Consider the following 17370-nt stretch of genomic DNA (forward strand, 5'->3'; position numbering starts at 1 on the left):
AAGTTATATTGGACTAGAAAAAATATGATTTTTTAATTGTAGGTCAAAATAAATTTCAACGCACTTAACAGTATATAAGTGTCTTTTAATATAATCTTTAATTTTAAAAGGATTCAAAACAAATTTTTATATGAAATTTATTTATCCCTTCTGTGAGTTTAAGTTATATTGGACTAGAAAAAAAAATATATAATCTTTTAATTGTAGGTCAAAATAAATTCAAACTTAACATACGATTTAAATCATTTCAGTTGGATTGAAAGTCACTTTATCTATCACCACGGATTTATCATTTTAAATTACTATTTTATTATAATTATTTATTATTTTAATTATGTAAAATATTTTTAAAAATTAAAATGTTAAATAATTTTAATAATATAATATTTATTTGTCATGTAAGTGGACATTTTAATTTTTATTATTATTTTTTATAATAATCCATAACAAAAGTATATAAAAAAACGTTAGTTCAACTATTGCAAATAAATGAGTTCCGTAAATTGTAACTAATATATACATATAATTAAAATTATAAAAGTAGTTTAAATTATTCAATTCACTTAATTTAATTATATTGCAAAATTTATTATTCATCTTAAAAGACAGTTATATATATTTATATATTAAAAAAATTTACTGATAGACATGGGAAAATTAGGAATAATAAGATTTAAATATTTGATTACTTTCATTTATATTAATTGTTTCGTTTGAAAGCAACATGAGAATACCATTTTTTTTTTCTCCACTCTTACACTTCAGCACCTGAGATTTATTCTCATCGTCCACCTCTTCTTTGTTTCAGTTCTGCTTTTCTGATATCGATTAGTGGATTACATGCATGAAATATTTCGATGATAAAGTTAGAATATTATATTAATGAGCTTTTATGTTAATTTAAGGAAAAATATCATTACTTAAACATTAATTTTGTATTTATAAATTTACGTCCAATTCATTAATTATCTATTAATATATTTTTATGTCGTTCATAAATATTGTATATTTATTTTAATATAATCATTTAAATATAGATGATGGCTACTATGGTATAATACATTACTTATTAATTACTGATAAGAAAACATTAGATAGTGCTCTCCAATATTTGATAATGAAACATGTAATATAAGTTTGTTGATTAAATTTTAACTTGTTAAAATCACATTGTAAATAACATAACAATTTTATTAATATATTTTTATCCCCATTTATTTTTTTCATGTAGACATATATGATCAGATATTGTATTTTGGCAACTATTGTGATGTTGCAGCATATTCAATGCTACATTTTTGGACGATAATGCTTTCGATGCCCTTTTCAAGGTCATCATTCCAATCATATAAGTCTCTCTGTTTGATAAAGTTGGTCCCATCAATGCCCTATATAAAATTTTCACTATTTTATAATGATTTTTTTGTCATTTAGTCATTTCTCTTCCATGCATCTGTCTATTTCAATGCGAGGATTAATAAAATATAAATATAAATAATGATGTATTTATTAAGAGAAAAAATAAAATAAAAATCTTCAAATTAGAAACTTTCTTAAGGTGATAAATATACCTTTGAACTAAGAATGCGTTCATTATTATATATTATTATTATTATTTATATACATGTTTATCAAAATTATTTCGATAAATTTATTCGTAAATACTATATTAACTTTTTGAAAATTAAGTTTAACTTACCTGTAAGTTTTTTTCTTACAGTATAAAAAACGTTTCTTTATATATATATAGGTAGTCATTTCGGTCTCTAATAACGTTAGTCATTAATTTTGGTAATTATGTATCAATAACAATTAAATCAGTCATAACTTAATTAGTAATATTTTTTTTTCATCTATAGTGATAGAAATTTTAGTCATTATTTAGTACAAGTGAATTCTTATGTTAATATATATTATATAAATTCTTATATACACTACATAAATTCTTATATACATTACATAAATTCTTATATACATTAATTAAGTATTAAATTGCTTTATATTAATATAGGAACTTATAATGTGCTATAATAACATATTTCTAATTAACACTTCACATTATATTATTGTTTAATTAAATCTTATTTTAAATATAACCTTTAAATTAATTGTTTCAAAACTTATCAATCTTATCATATACCTATAGTATAATAATAATAATAATAATAATAATAAATATTTAGAGTAAAATCTTATATAGCTTGTTTAAATTTTGAAATATTTAATGATAACATTAATAACTTTTTTAAATTGATTAAAATAGTTGAAAACATTCAATAATAACATTATATTTTATGGGAATAGTTTGAAAATTTAATAATATCATTATAAATCGGTTTACTCTTTGAATTGTTTTTAAATCATATAATAATTACATCATTCAATAATTATTTAATTTTTTTATGTAAAATTTTAATATGTAGTCTGATATCATTTTAGTGTGTTATTAAATGCGTGTATTTTTTTAAGAACTTTTTTTTTTCCTCTACTATTTTCCAACTCTACTATGTCAAGGCCACGTTTTCGAAAAAAAAGCAGACCACGAAATCACATTTCCATGCAAAAAAAACCAAAAAGCTGTCTATTTTGTATCTGTTTTCAAAAAAGTTTCTGAAGATGCCAAATTCTAAATTTAAAGCTTTTGAATAGAAACATATAGCAATTAATGATATGATGAATCATCGTAATAAATTCAGTCTTTTTTTTTTCTTATGCAGAAAATTTAGATTTATGAGAAAACAGTCCCTTCAAGACCAAAAAGCTATCAATATTGAACAAAAAATTACAGTAAAATCTGCACCTACATTTGAGAATGAACACGTGTTAAGATTTATTTTGTAACAGTAAATTTTTACAGGTTTCTAATTAATGTTATATATTAATGTATATATATATATATATATATATATATATATATATATCAATTTAATAAAAGTAAATATTTTAATTTACTTTTTGACCATAGGAGGATTTTGTTTATATAGATATTATTGTGTTGTTGGGGAAAGTTGTCTCATTATATTGAGAAAGAGAGAATGGGGTTATGGAGAAAGGAGACGAGAGAAGAAGCAAAGAAACAGCTATGGCTGGCAGGACCTATGATATTTGTGTGTGTGTTTCAGTTCAGTTTGCAGCTTATATCTACCATGTTTGTAGGTCATTTGGGTGAGATATATTTGGCTGCTGTATCTCTGTCTACTTCAATTGTCAATTCTACTGGTTACAATGTCATGGTAAGTTTACACCATTTTCTCTATGTTATAGTTTACCAACTTCTTGCAGAATGTTTTCCCAGATGAGATCTATACATGCATGCTAATTATAATTTCTCTGCATAATTATATGTTATATATGGAACACCATTTTCAGGTTTTGCATCTTTCTCAAACAAGAAAAATGTATAAAACTATAAGTTCAAATTTCATTGTTGATTAAGAAGAAAAGAATTTTTATACACCAGGTTTATGATGATAGATCCTTTATAGTTTTTTGCTTGAGCTGTCAGAGTTTTGAATATCAGATTATGATCTTAATATACTGATACATATGTGTTCAAAACTGTTCATTTTGGAATTGTAGATTTACACAAGTTGATAAGAATCTAGGTTGAATGTGAGTTTGAATTTATCTGGGGAGATCACTTTTTTCCACTTTATTCTCTTTTTAAATGTTGTTAAGTTTTTTGAAAATAAATAAAAAGATTAATAATTTTTTTTATTTTAATAAATTCTTGTATTTTTTTTATTTGTTATTTTTATTTCTACTTGTTTTAAAAAGTAAAAGAGTAATTGCAATTTTGAATTCAAAAACAAATCTTTCAAAACAATTAACCCCTAAAAAAAATAAAGAGAATAATTTGAATTACAGAAATCCATTAAATCTGTAATTATTATTTATTATTAATAAGTCTTGTACCAGTAATTTTTAGATTGGTGTGTGTTGGAACTCAAACATGTTATTAATGTCTTGTTGGATGGGTAATAAGAATGTCTGTTTTCTAGGTTCTTCCCAGTTCAAAACCTAAACATCTTTTTCCTATCTTGATGTGCATAATAATTATTAAGGATGTCTGCCGGTTGATGTACATAGATTGTTTTAATTTAGGGTTTAGCGTCTCAAACCAAATCAATTTAATAATGTTCAATTAATTTTACAAAGAATATAATACTTTTAACATTTTCTTTAACCTAAAACTTTAGTATAAAAGGTTTACAGATATCTTTTTATATATATTGTTTATGTTAATATTTTTTTCCTGATAAATTTATAATTTCATATTTAAATTCTTTACACTATTAATTTAAATTTATTACATTTCAATCTGATTTAATAGAATGAGTAATTCCTTATTATCAAATAGCACAACACATGTTTTATATTATGTATATGATGATTATACACATGTTTTTGACTAATGTTGATGGTTCAATTTGCTTAGATGGGTCTATCAAGTACATTGGACACATTTTGTGGTCAAGCATATGGAGCAAAGCAGTATCACATGCTTGGTGTGCACACCCAAGGAGCCATGGTGGTTCTTATCCTTGCTAGTATACCAGTCTCCATTATGTGGGTATACTTAGAGCCTATTCTTGTGCTTCTTCATCAAAACAAAGAAGTTGCAAAACTAGCTCAACTATATGCCAGATATTTGATCCCAAGTCTTTCAGCCAATGCTCTTCTTCGATGCATTACTAAGTTCTTACAAACCCAAAACATAGTTTTTCCTATGGTGCTAGCCACTGGTCTTACTAGCTTGTTGCATGTGCTTCTCTGTTGGATTTTGATTCTAAAACTTGACCTTGGTATCAAAGGAGCTGCCATTGCAATGTGCATATCAAATTGGTTTAACACCATAATCTTTGCACTTTACATTCGATTCTCCCCTTCATGCAAACAAACTTGGACTGGTTTCTCCAAGGAATCATTGCATATCATCCCAAAATTTCTCAAACTCGCATTTCCCTCAACAGTCATGGTGTGGTAAGTTCTTGTTTTCTGAATCACAGCTTTCTTTCATAGAATATAACAACTTGGCATTGCAACCAACATAGTTAATGAGTACATTTTCATGCATCATTTTAAAGATACACTACTATAAACAAAACTTTTTATGATAAGTAAAAACAGATATGACAGTAATAGGTTTTTGTAGCATCATAGAAAGGATGAGTTTTCTGACTCCCTTAACTATGATACTAATACTGTCATGATAAATCCGTTTTACCTGTCATAAAATTAATTCTATTAAAATATGTACACAGCTTAGTCCATACATGTCATGCTTTTGTCATCAATTTAGCTCTTGAAGCAAAATAAATATCACTCTATAGTCATCTTAGTTATGTGACTGTAAATAAAAGAGTAATGTAATATAGGGTATATTTTTGGAGAATGGCAGTTTACTTTAATCTTAAACTTGTAAGAACTTGTTTCGTTTCCCTTATAATTAGAATGTGAATGACTGATGCTGAGATATTCTGATTGTTGCTTCTGTTGTATTGTATCATTATGTTGCAGCTTAGAATCATGGACGTTTGAAATAATTGTGATCTTGTCTGGTGTTCTTGCTAATGGGAAAATGGAAACATCAGTTCTTTCTATATGGTTAGTTTTTTTGTTGATATCTGAAGTTCTAAGCTAATGTTACACTTTCTTTCCTTCTTAATGTATGATCGGTTGTATTTCTTTTGGCATCTCAGTCTTAACACGTCTGGTATATTTTGGATGGTACCATTTGGAGTCAGTGCTGCTGGAAGGTTAGTCTTTCTTAGAGAATTGCATTGTTTGTATTCTATTCATCAGTTTTCAAAACATAATAAAAAAATTCATATGGTAATACCATATGTAATGATGCAGACAGATATGAACTTTGCATATTATTGACTATAACATGTCTAACTACATGTTACCTTTCAAACAGTACAAGGATCTCAAATGAATTAGGAGCTGGTAGACCAAAAGCTGCATATTTAGCAGTTAAAGTCACCATGTTCATGGCCCTTTTGGTGGGGCTCGTAGAATTCTCTGTCCTTATGTCGTTGTGGAAAGTTTGGGGGCGTGTTTTTACCAATGTGCATGAAGTTCTCACACATGTGATTTCCATGATGCCAATTGTTGCAAGTGCTGCCTTTGTAGATTCAATTCAAACAGCTTTTCAAGGTATTGAATAAGTTCATTCAATCATGAGGTTCAAAAAGTCCATTTTTTCCTTTCCCTTTTGATTGAATGTTCAAGAATTGCATTAAATTGATTCAACTAAAACATAGTAATCTCATCCAATTCCATCATTTCTCTTATATTACTATTATATTATAGAATGTGAACTTTTTCACTGATTATGAACAGGTGTTGCCAGAGGATGTGGTTGGCAGAAACTTGGTGCATATATCAATCTAGGATCTTGTTATCTTTTGGGTGTTCCTTTTTCTGTTGTCTCAGCTTTTGTATTCCACTTGAAGGGACAGGTAAATTAGCCATTTAACTTTTGAGAAAAGATCTTATAGTAAATATCAAAATCCTTCAGAATCTGGTTTTTAGCTGAGCTAATAGCATTATGTAATTTATTAACTGAAACTATTAAATGTTAATGTGTTGATTCTTGATGAGTGCAGGGGCTATTTCTAGGGCTTGTATTAGCACTTACTGTGCAAGTGGTGTGTTTTCTTCTTCTCACCTTACAGGCCAATTGGGAGAAAGAAGTAAGTTATCTCATCTTCAACTCAATTTCTTATCAGAGATAGAACTATGATACTGCAAAAACTTGAATGATTTGTCATTGCTAACATCTTGCAAAATATAGAGTTAAGGAATGAGACAAGATCAAAGAGAAAAATCTGATACATACTCATAAAAGATGAAAGTTTGCTACAAGACCATGGTCTGATTGCATATATTGGCTAATTCTACCTAGAGAGCACAAAATCTCTTCCATACTCATTAGAGCTTTTAACCAATTCTATTTCTACTAATATAACTTTAGGTTTTGGACCTTATTTTTGTTGAAAATTTCATAACTAAAACATTCGTAGATACAAATCTCACTTAAAAAGTCGGTTTTATGCAATTAAACTAAGTTTAAAGTTCATTTCTTAACAATTTTATCAATTGATTTCACAGAATTGAACTTGCCTTAAAACTTAAACCTCAGTTTTATGAAATTTTGTTTTGACAAATGTGATTCTAGATCTTTTGAATGTGCTCTAATGAAGTTTTAGTGTCTTTCTTGTGACATCTCACTCACTGTGAAGCAAGTATGTTGCAATGTCATATATTCAAGCATTTATTTATGATCAATTGTACATCTTATTTATATTAGGGGAAATTTAAGAAAACAATATGTAATTTAAGATAAATTTATTGTAAGTGATTAAAGTAATTAATTTTCTTAATTTGATTCTTTGGTGGTTGTTCCTTAACTAATATCAGTTTGTTTATTGTTCAGGCAGAAAGGGCAGTTGCAAGAGTAAGAAACAGTGGAGCCAGAGTTGAGGACCAAAATGTTAATGTTGCTTCATAGTTCAACAATATTTGTTCTAAGTAGAACACTTAGTTTAGAAAATTAATGTTGCTTAATTATATGAATCTCAAACTTAGCATCAATGTACTTAAGCATAACCCTAATTATAACTTTGCAGCACACACTGTCAAAACAGTAACCCTTCAGTTTTCTGAGCAGTTATGATTCAATTTCTTTTAGTCTATATTCTGGTGCCAGAAAATTAAATAAAATAAAATGTGTGAAGAAAAAAGGAAAGTGAGTAAAAAATATATTTATTTGCTGAGAAGTATAAGTAACATTAAAATGAAAGAAAATTGTCATGGTAAAGTAATAAATAAATTAAAATAATGTTATTGCTTTTATCGGATTTGAAGGGAGGAATTTCAAGATTTAAATTGTTATTTTATAGTAAGAGAATTCCAATTTACAAAGAGAAATGAAGACATTCGTTTATTACACAAATTTTCTAACGTTTAAAATTTAAAAAATATTATATATTGAGTGATGAAAAGAAATTAAGTTTTTCATGAATATTATATTTATTGAAATCTATGTGTGAGTCTAAGTTTCACATCAGATAGAAATGAGAAAATAGAACATTATATAAATATAAAACACCTGAAGACCTATTGTTTTAAGATTTTGAAAAGAGAATGATATGGTTGGGTTCAAGAATGATGTCAATATCTTCTGGTTGGGTTTGAACCTCGATATAGTGACTTTTTAAATTGAATTATTTAAAAAATAATTAAATTTTTAATTTAATTTTGTTCTTTTATATAAGGTTAATTTATTTTGTTAATATGGGTTTATAAATTTTTTAAAATGTTAATTTAATTTTATATATTTCACAATGATTTATCCTTGTATTATTATCTTCACACATAATATTTCACAATGATTTATCCTTATATTATCTTGACACAATGCACAGTTGAATTATGATGTTGTATATTTTAAATCCCGTACATCAAATTATCACACTTTGGTACATTCAAATCTCTTGGAAAATGATGTGCGAACAAATTAATATTTATACAACACTTATCCAAAGATTGACATATTCAACTATTTATTTTATATTTAATTTTAATTCATTACAACAAAAAAATTTAAATAACAATTAATTTTAGAAATAAAAACTAATTAATTACTATAATCACTAATTATTTTCTGTCTCTAAAATTAATTGTTATTTAAGTGTTTTTGTTTTGTATAGTCATTATATTAGTTAAAAGAAGTTTCTCTACAATGATTCTTTTGTGAAAAAAGGAATATGTAATTAGAACGAAAAAGTTCTATAACATTTAGCAATTATGATTTGTAGAAATTTAGGTGTTTTAATTTGTTATTACAATGTTACAAATTTTTATAAAGATTATAGTTTTTTTCTTTACAAAAATATTATAAACTCCTTTTTACCTTATAAAAACATTTTCTGCATCAGCTGGTTGTGATTATTATATAACTTTTGTTCTTTCCTAACTTTCTGAAACAACTTTCGAAAAACAATACATTTTTTTTTTCAAAATTAATTTGCACACAAACATGCATGACAGCATCTCCATCTAAAACTGCTATAAGAAACATCAGCAATGCATTAATTAGCACACAGTGCTATAAGACAGTAAATTAAGCACACACTGAAATGAATGTCAAAATCATTAGCTTGTTAAACAAAAACTGAACCAAGGTTCTGCACATTTGAAACACAGCACGCCAGAATAGCATGCAATCAGCCAAAATGAACCACAATGTCTACAAAATAAAAATTGATCAGTGCAAAACCTATTTGAAACCCCCCCAAGAAAATACATATTATACACTTTGAGTGTAAACAATAATTTCTCTTTGTGTTGAATAACAAATCAATGTTAACATCCAGTTTTCCCCACCATTACTTTGTCAAGCGTCAGACAAGGGCTCAAGAAAAAGCCCTCAACCAAGGCATCCATGAAGAGATACAAGTTCTGTTGAATGCTGAGAATAAAAAATTCAGAGCAAAGGGATCCAAAGAGTACGGTTGCTTATTTTTTTAATCTATGATAGTTACTTTCAACTCTCTTGAACTACTATATAAGTGAGATGCTATTCCGCTGTCACTGCTACGTTCTTCTTCCTTTAAAGATCAACATAATCATAGTAGCTTCATGCAGAGAGAGAAGGAAGGAATGACATACAAGCGAAGCTGATAAGTAGTGTTTTTCTCAATGTACTGATGCAACCATCATAGAATATTTCATCCTGGTTGCTAAAATTCTAGATCTAACTTTCTTTTTAAATGCGATCTGTCAGCACTGCAGAACAAGAGATAAAATTAATCAATTAAATAGCACTTACAAATATAAATTGAAAGACAAAAAATTTAGCATAAACTTTCATTATTCAACTCTGATAGAAAAAACGAAATTGCACTCTACACTTCCCTTCCCCGTTATGCTTCTCATGAGACTCTTGATGGATTACATATAAAGTAAAAATATTAACACCTCACTCACACTAACAGCATTTTGGGTCTCCAACATCCTAGTCATGCAGAAGGTTGAGAATCAAAATGGTTGCAAAAGTGTAAGTTGCCACATAAGAAGTTTAGCACAGAAATAAGGTGTGTAACAACTGATAGCATTGCTGCTATCACATAGCTCTATCATTTAAATTCAGCACAATTTATTAACTTCACACTCTTCCAGTAGATTAGATTTTATACTAAAATATTTAACATCATGTATAGAGCCTTGATTACAAACTATTAGGCCACTTTGAAATGATAGGAGGATCAACATGTTTTACCTGGTAATTGTAGGTCTATTTGGAGGTTTCAATCCAAAAAGAGAAAAATCTAGGGACATTGGAACTGGCTCATTTTTGCCTGTATTATCAGCAGCTGCCTGTCTGACATTAACACTATCATCAAACTTATCTCCTTGCAAAGAATTGCCTTCAGACCCATCACGCCCTGGCATTACTCTCCTAGACTTCCTAGGAGGTGACAAGACCGTAGGACCTTCGTTTGAAATTACATCCGAAACCTTAGATTCCTTCTTAGGAGCAGGTCTTGGAAGTTTAACAGGATCTGTGGGCAGAGGTGCAGAAGAGAAGTACCTAAAATGGAAGGGCAAAGATTAAAAATGGGAACAAGAAAGGAAAGAAACTATTTTTCTTAAGAGAATGATTACAGTACATACCTGTGCTCTAATGCCTGCTGCACTGAAATTCTAGCTTTTGGATCATAGGTAAACATCTTTGATAACAAATCTAAACCATCGTCACTTGCCATTGGAAACAAAGAACGCAAAGGTGGAGAAGGAACATGTTGATATTCAACATAATCAGGTAGGTAGATCATATCGGGCCACTGAGAAGGAGATGGAGTTCCAAATGCTGCGAAAATTTTTCCTAATTGATCAATATCACTTGAACCCTACCAAATCACAAACACAAACTCATGAAATCACCAGAAGGATAGCTGAGTACACAAAAACAATACAGACTCTGAAATTAAAAAGTAAATCAGTGACATAAAAGAATTATCGGAACAGGAATAACATGGAAGCAAAAGTTAGTGTCAATAATGTAGATAAGCACCATATCCAACAGCTTCTAAGCAGTAAAACAGTTTTTAAAGGTTTTTTATTCAGAGTGCAATTTGAACTAAAAGACGAAGTCAAATAGTTAATATCATACACACACAAAAAATGGTTTAATAGTTTCTCATGCAAATGGTCAAATTACCAGAAAACAATCCATGAATTCCAGAATTTTCTTTTGAGTTTAGACATAATTAAAAGTTCCCAAATAGTTTTGGGATCTATTGATTAATTTTTAACCTACAAAAAGTGAATATATATCCTTTGCTTACTAGTTCATCATAATCACCATGACAATATTGGTTTACCTGCAAGAAGGGTCTACGAAGAAGAAGTTCAGCAAAAATACAGGCTGCGGCCCAAACATCTACCCCTGGACCATACTGCTTGGTACCAAATAATAGTTCAGGTGCTCTATACCACCTTGCAAACACCTATTCATGTATTAGTGTCAAAAGTGCATACCAATTAAGAGAAGTTCAAGGTACAAACATAAGATTGAAACTTAATAAGTTCAATGGTACACGGATGCTAATATCTAGAGGAGGCAATGAAGACATGATATTCATAAGAAACACTTTTGTTACAAAGAGGCTGATAAGTAATCTTTTACTGACTCAACAAAAAGTACTCCACTCTTCAGGAAATGAAATAATTGTTTATCCTAAAGAACCACCGTCCTAAAATATATTCACCAAAAATCTAGAATACTTCTACTTCTAATTGCATGTCCATACTTTTTCATCCATAATATTTCTTTTTCCTTCCCTTATTTTCTTTAAGTTTTGGGCCAAAATCAGGCAGTAATAATAGAGATTTCATGGTAAACGAAGCTTGACTTACATTGTGTGTTCATACAAATCTGAACTAAAGCATCATACAACACTAAATTTGATTATGGAGAATTATTTTCCAATCATGAAAATTCTAACCATCCAAATTCTAGGAAACTTTCCTAGTTTTATTATTGCAGAATATGAAGAAAGTGGAATAATTAGCAGATTATTTGAGTTTTATTTAAATTCACAATTTACTCAGAATGCTGATATTAATTAAAGAAACCGGTCCGATTCCAAAGTCCTTCCTCTAGTTTTAGGGATTAATCTTGCTTTCTTAAAGGATTCACAACATATTGTGCATAAAGAAGCAAACCTGATGAGTGAATCTGCGATCTGGGCTTCCAAATACCCTAGCTAAACCAAAATCCGCAAGTTTCAGTTGTCCGTTAGATCCTATCAACAAATTATTTGGCTTCATATCCCTGTAAATACATAACAAAACCTCTGAGCTCGGAACTAAACGCAAGTAATGACTTATAATGAACATGTAAGTGACATAATCTACCTATGCAAAACCCATTTCTTGTGGCAAACAGCAAGGCCTTTAAGAGTCATCTGAAGGTAAGATTTTATATCACCAGGTGAAAGAACAATATTCCGGTCCCGTATAACAGCTTCAAGGTCTGTCTCCATGAAGGCAAACACAAGATGTAAATTTCCTTTATGTGGAAAGGCATCAATCAACTCAATAATGTTTGGATCTTTGAGCTCCTTAAGCAGTTTAATTTCTCTGAGAGCTGTAAAATTGACTCCTTCTTTCTGCTTGCCAAGCCGGATCTTCTTAATAGCCACAGTCTGCCCTGTCTGTCCATGCAATGAATACATTATAATTAGAAGGCCCACAAGATAACAACAATAATAATAACCGTACCATTGTAATATCATCATCATTATTAAATAAAAGGCCAGTTCATGAAGACGGGTGCAGCCATAATTCCACAATACAATCAAATAGTACCCAGTGCAATAAAATCAAATAGTAGCCACCACCAACACAAAAAGAACAATAAACGGAAACTGGAATACCCAATTGCAAGTTACCACAAAAAATGCATAGTTTTACCAAATCCATTTTTAAACAACTTTAAAATGCATACACATTCACTTTCCACATTAAGGTTCTAGATGAAGATTTATTTTCCTCTTACCCAAAGATTTTCTCAACCAACCTTCAATACAGCAGATTTCAACTCCTTTCCAAGTTCCAAATTTTATTCAGACCCAATTCTCACAATCCATAGAAAAACATATTTCCCTAAAAACATCGTCCTAATTTTGTTCATAACTGTTCTTTTACTTTGTTTTTCGAACAGAACAAAGGTAAACATTAGAGAAAAGCTACCTACCTGAGTATCGATGGCTTTGTACACAACCCCATATGTACCTTCACCCAGAATCTCACGCTTGAGATACCTATCGGCTACTTTCTTGGACAGATCGAGTTCTGACATTTTTTTCCCCAAAATTGGCAGCGAAGATGCAAAGAAACTATCAAACACAGCTGAAATTCAGCAACAAAATTACGAATTTACAAGTGGGTCATCTAGAAATGGCTAGGGTTTCTGGTGGGGAAAATCGCAATTTACCTATTGCAGTTGAAATTCAACTGAAAAATTGAAAATAAACAAATGGGTCACTGGAAAAGGCTATCCTGAAAGAAGAGTGTTGTGTTGACAGCGTTTTTACTGAGTGGTGTGTGTGGGAGGGTATAGAGAGAGATATAGTGAAGAACAGCTATAGAGAAAGAAGAAAAAAAAAAAAAAAAGAGAGAGGGAGCGTTAGACAAGTGCAACGGCTACACTCATACACCCATTTTACTGAATAAAATAAATAATATAATAAACGCGCTTTAAGTTGTTTTATTTATTTATTATTCACAATAAATACCTTTCTAGTTCCTCAAATTTATGGACAATAATTGATAGGTCTCTAATATTTATTTCTTTTTTCATTTGGATTCATGAATAAATTTTTGTTTAACATTTAACTCTTCTCTCCCTAAGTTAGGACCCACATGTTTACATTATAGATTTTCGAAAATTAATGGCTTGTTTGGAATTTTGCTATGATAAAAGTTTATAATGATTTCTAAGGTGTCTCTAATATAAAGGGTTGTGTCTTTTTATTCAACAATAATATTTAAATATTTAGCTTAATTTGATTTTTAGAAGAAAAATGGAATTTTTCTAAGATGAGCAATGCTAGATGTTCATATCATTGTGAGTAGTTCTCGGTTTAATGATTTTTCAAGTTTTTATGTTAAGAAGGGAAAATCTTAACTCTAATAATTGTATGTGCTGGAATAAAAAGATGTTTGAGGTAAGGTCTCAAGTACATTAAAAAGTCTTTGAAATTTGTTTCACATGTGTCTCTTATTGAGAGTATTTGTTAAATTTGCTTTTGGTTTTGATTAACAATGGAGGAGTTATTTTTAATTATCCACCTCATGAATAACAATAATCAAGATATTTAATATGATGATTCATGTTTTGATTTATAAATTAATTTTTGAAAGGATGAATATGATAAATGAAGATAATTTAGGAATATCATAGAAGAAAAGTAAATAAAACATAAAGGAATAAAAAAAGCAATAAGGTGAAAGAAAAAAAAAACATGAATATTTAGATTAGTCAAAGAGTTAGAAATGTTAAAGATGATAGTGTATTTTGTTTGTAGTTGTTATTTTATTAGTATTTAGAAGAGTTGCTAGAAGGATAAATGTTGTTATTAAAAATAGTAATATAAATCTTTTTTTATATTATGCAAAAGTTATGATATTGCATAAAGGAGTGTCAAAGATGGGATTTGATTCATAATTTGAAAGATAGGCATTCATTCCATTACGTGTAAAAGCATTTGGAATAAAGAGAGAATGTATTTCAAATTCAGATTCTCTCCAAACTTTTTTTAGGGCAATTTCATATTATTTTGGTTGTGAAATCGTAGAGTTTGTATAAATTTCATAACTTTGCGTTGGTTGAAAATTTAGTACATAAGATATTACATGATAACTTAAGAGTTTGAAAATTAAAAATGATAGTTCTTTTCGGTTTGTGAAGTTAAGATTAAGATTTTTACATTCAAATTAATATTTGTGTATATCGAAATTAACCAATTATTTGAATATCAAATTTATATTTATAGACTTTTATAATGAATTTTTCATTAAGATCAGTCTAATTTCGATTCATATAATGAAACTTGATTTAGAGTTAATTTAATTACTTTTTATAATTAATCTTATTAATATTTTGATCGACTATTTTGTTCATGATTGATCTATACAATAATTTTGTTTAAAAATTATTTTTTAAGTTTTTTGGAATTTTTTTAAAAGATTTAAAACAATTAACACTAAAAAAGTTTTAGATTTTTTTATCATGAGCTAAAGTGTTAAAAAAATTATACATTTTTTTGTTGAATATCTAAAAGACGGGTTTTACCTTTTTGAATCTTGAGTATACTTTATTAATTACTTAAAGCTTATGCTTGGGTTGCCTTTCTTCTATTGAATTTTTTTAGTAAGTTGTTTTAAAGACAATTTAAATAAGTGTAAGTGTTTTTTTTTAAAAAAAAAAATTGGATTATGTGCACATTTATCATGACATTTGGTTATTATAATAAATCACATAGTATTGAATTAATAGGATTTTAAGTTTTGAAAATATAATAGAATATCAAATATTTGTGATATGTAAGGACCCCTTAACTTATAAGGCCATTGGGCTTCTGAAAGGGCAGCTAGGCCCATCAGACCAAGGCACTAGGGCCTTTGGGGGACTTAGCCAAAAGTCAGAAACTTCATTTTTCCCATTTCCTTTCTCTCTCTAGAAACTCCAGAACCTTAACCCTAATTTTCCTCTGCTTTCTCTCTACAGTTTCAAAAGATTGAATCGTTCAATCTCTGAGTTTTTGCTACCAAATTGTTCCTGATTCAGAGAGCTTCCATTCCAACCGAACATTTCCCCGTTCCGCACGGTAAGTAGATTTTCCCTCTTTCTCTTCTCTGTTCTTGCCCTAGAATTCATTTTTTTTTATTCCATGAGTCTTGCGTAATTTTATTCTATCATTTTAAATTTTTTCCAGCTCAAAGAGCTAAACTCCATCACCTATTTGGTAATTCGCAGTTTCTCACTTGTACCCTAATTATTGGAGCACTATAGGAGCGTGTGGAGTGAGCTTATTGTTCAGTTTCCAGGTAAGGGGAGCTATTATATATAAAATATGTAATTCTCTTTGTATTTATTCTTGAACTGATACAAGTGTATGTGACTGTGAATCTGTTTTATTGATTATTTGCTTGTTTTATGTGACTGTGAAGTGCTCTAAAAAAGGGGTGCCTGTTGGAATTGTTATGTCTTATACTGCTTTCGTTTGAGGCTCTGTAATTGATTTTGATGAGCCTAATATGTTTTCTTGCCATTGTCATACTGATTGGTTGATTTAAATGAGTATGGGACTGAACTGGCTCTGTTTGATTAAATGGGCAGTGAAATTTTGATATATTGAAGTTGTCTTGGATTACTGGAAATCCTGTTGCTCTATTATTTTGATGAGGGACTTGGGCTGTGTAGAACTAGGTCTGTGAGTGGAAGTGAGGCACTGGTTTAAGGGAAGGGAGGTCTAGAAAACAGTACAATGATCATAATACCTTAAGAGAGTCAAACTTAGAGTGTTTAGGATGCCTTATTTGTTGGTAGGATAGAGGGAACCTAAAAACCAGAGCTGGCACGTCACTGATCATAGAGCAGCCCTGGTCTGGTCCAGTACGTTGTGACTAGTCATATGTGTTGGTGACGAAGGTGAGTCCGCTGCGGTGGACATCTGTTCCCACCCCGTTGACCAATTGGGGTATGAGAAGGTGGGAGAGAGTAGAACCCTTAGGCAAAGGATCAGTGGCTTAAATTGATTTTATTTAGTTTGGGAGGAGGGAACTAGCCTAGTGAATTTGTGTGTCTGGGGTATCGGGGGTGTTTGGGCTGTTTAGTTAACTTAGATTAGTGAAATGGAACCTGTGTGAGGCATAAAATTGAGCTAGAACACATTAAAAATGGAAGAATTGAAGTAGGACTCCTAAGTCTTAGGAATGAATGTTTTAGAGTTAAATTCACACCTAGGTCAGATTAGAATCACTATAGGAATAGTTTAAATTGGTTAAACATGTTTCATGTCAATATTAGTGTTGTATAATTCAAATTGAACAAGTGGATATGTCTAAGAGGTACCAAAACATGTTTCATGTCGATTATTGTTGTTACAAAATCATCCAGGACAGTTTTAGGTGGTTTTCGGGGTTCCGGGTATCATTTTTGGACGTTCCTTAGGTCGTTCTGGGGGTTTTTGACCCTTCCGGAACTATTGGCGATGGTTTAAAAGTCATTTTCCAGGTCTAAGTATGAGTTCACTGGGTTTTGTGTTGTTTAGTGGTTCTTCTGGATCT

General features: G+C 29.6%; 2 protein-coding genes across 3 annotated transcripts; one reads left to right on the top strand and one right to left on the bottom strand.

Annotated features, from left to right (window-relative positions):
* The first annotated feature begins 3034 nt into the window (after positions 1-3034).
* Positions 3035-7697, top strand: LOC106756663 (protein DETOXIFICATION 16-like). The gene is made up of 8 exons (XM_014639172.2): positions 3035-3233; positions 4439-4983; positions 5521-5607; positions 5703-5759; positions 5924-6162; positions 6349-6467; positions 6615-6701; positions 7445-7697. Exons 1-8 carry the CDS (start codon positions 3036-3038, stop codon positions 7517-7519), a joined length of 1407 nt encoding a protein of 468 aa, XP_014494658.1. The 5' UTR covers position 3035; the 3' UTR covers positions 7520-7697.
* A 1453-nt stretch (positions 7698-9150) lies between these two features.
* Positions 9151-13702, bottom strand: LOC106774524 (cyclin-dependent kinase D-3). 2 transcript variants are annotated; one of them, XM_022783498.1, is made up of 8 exons: positions 13514-13702; positions 13274-13415; positions 12433-12731; positions 12241-12349; positions 11397-11522; positions 10687-10922; positions 10292-10603; positions 9151-9798 (listed from the first exon to the last, which is right to left on the bottom strand). In XM_022783498.1, exons 2-8 carry the CDS (start codon positions 13376-13378, stop codon positions 9753-9755), a joined length of 1233 nt encoding a protein of 410 aa, XP_022639219.1. In that variant the 5' UTR covers positions 13379-13415; positions 13514-13702; the 3' UTR covers positions 9151-9752. The 2 variants fall into 2 exon arrangements, with proteins under 2 accessions (XP_022639219.1, XP_022639217.1); XM_022783496.1 differs by having other exon boundaries at positions 13274-13428.
* Positions 13703-17370: the final 3668 nt, after the last annotated feature.

Source organism: Vigna radiata, chromosome 1, assembly GCF_000741045.1.
Source record: "Vigna radiata var. radiata cultivar VC1973A chromosome 1, Vradiata_ver6, whole genome shotgun sequence".
Lineage (NCBI taxonomy): Eukaryota > Viridiplantae > Streptophyta > Magnoliopsida > Fabales > Fabaceae > Vigna > Vigna radiata.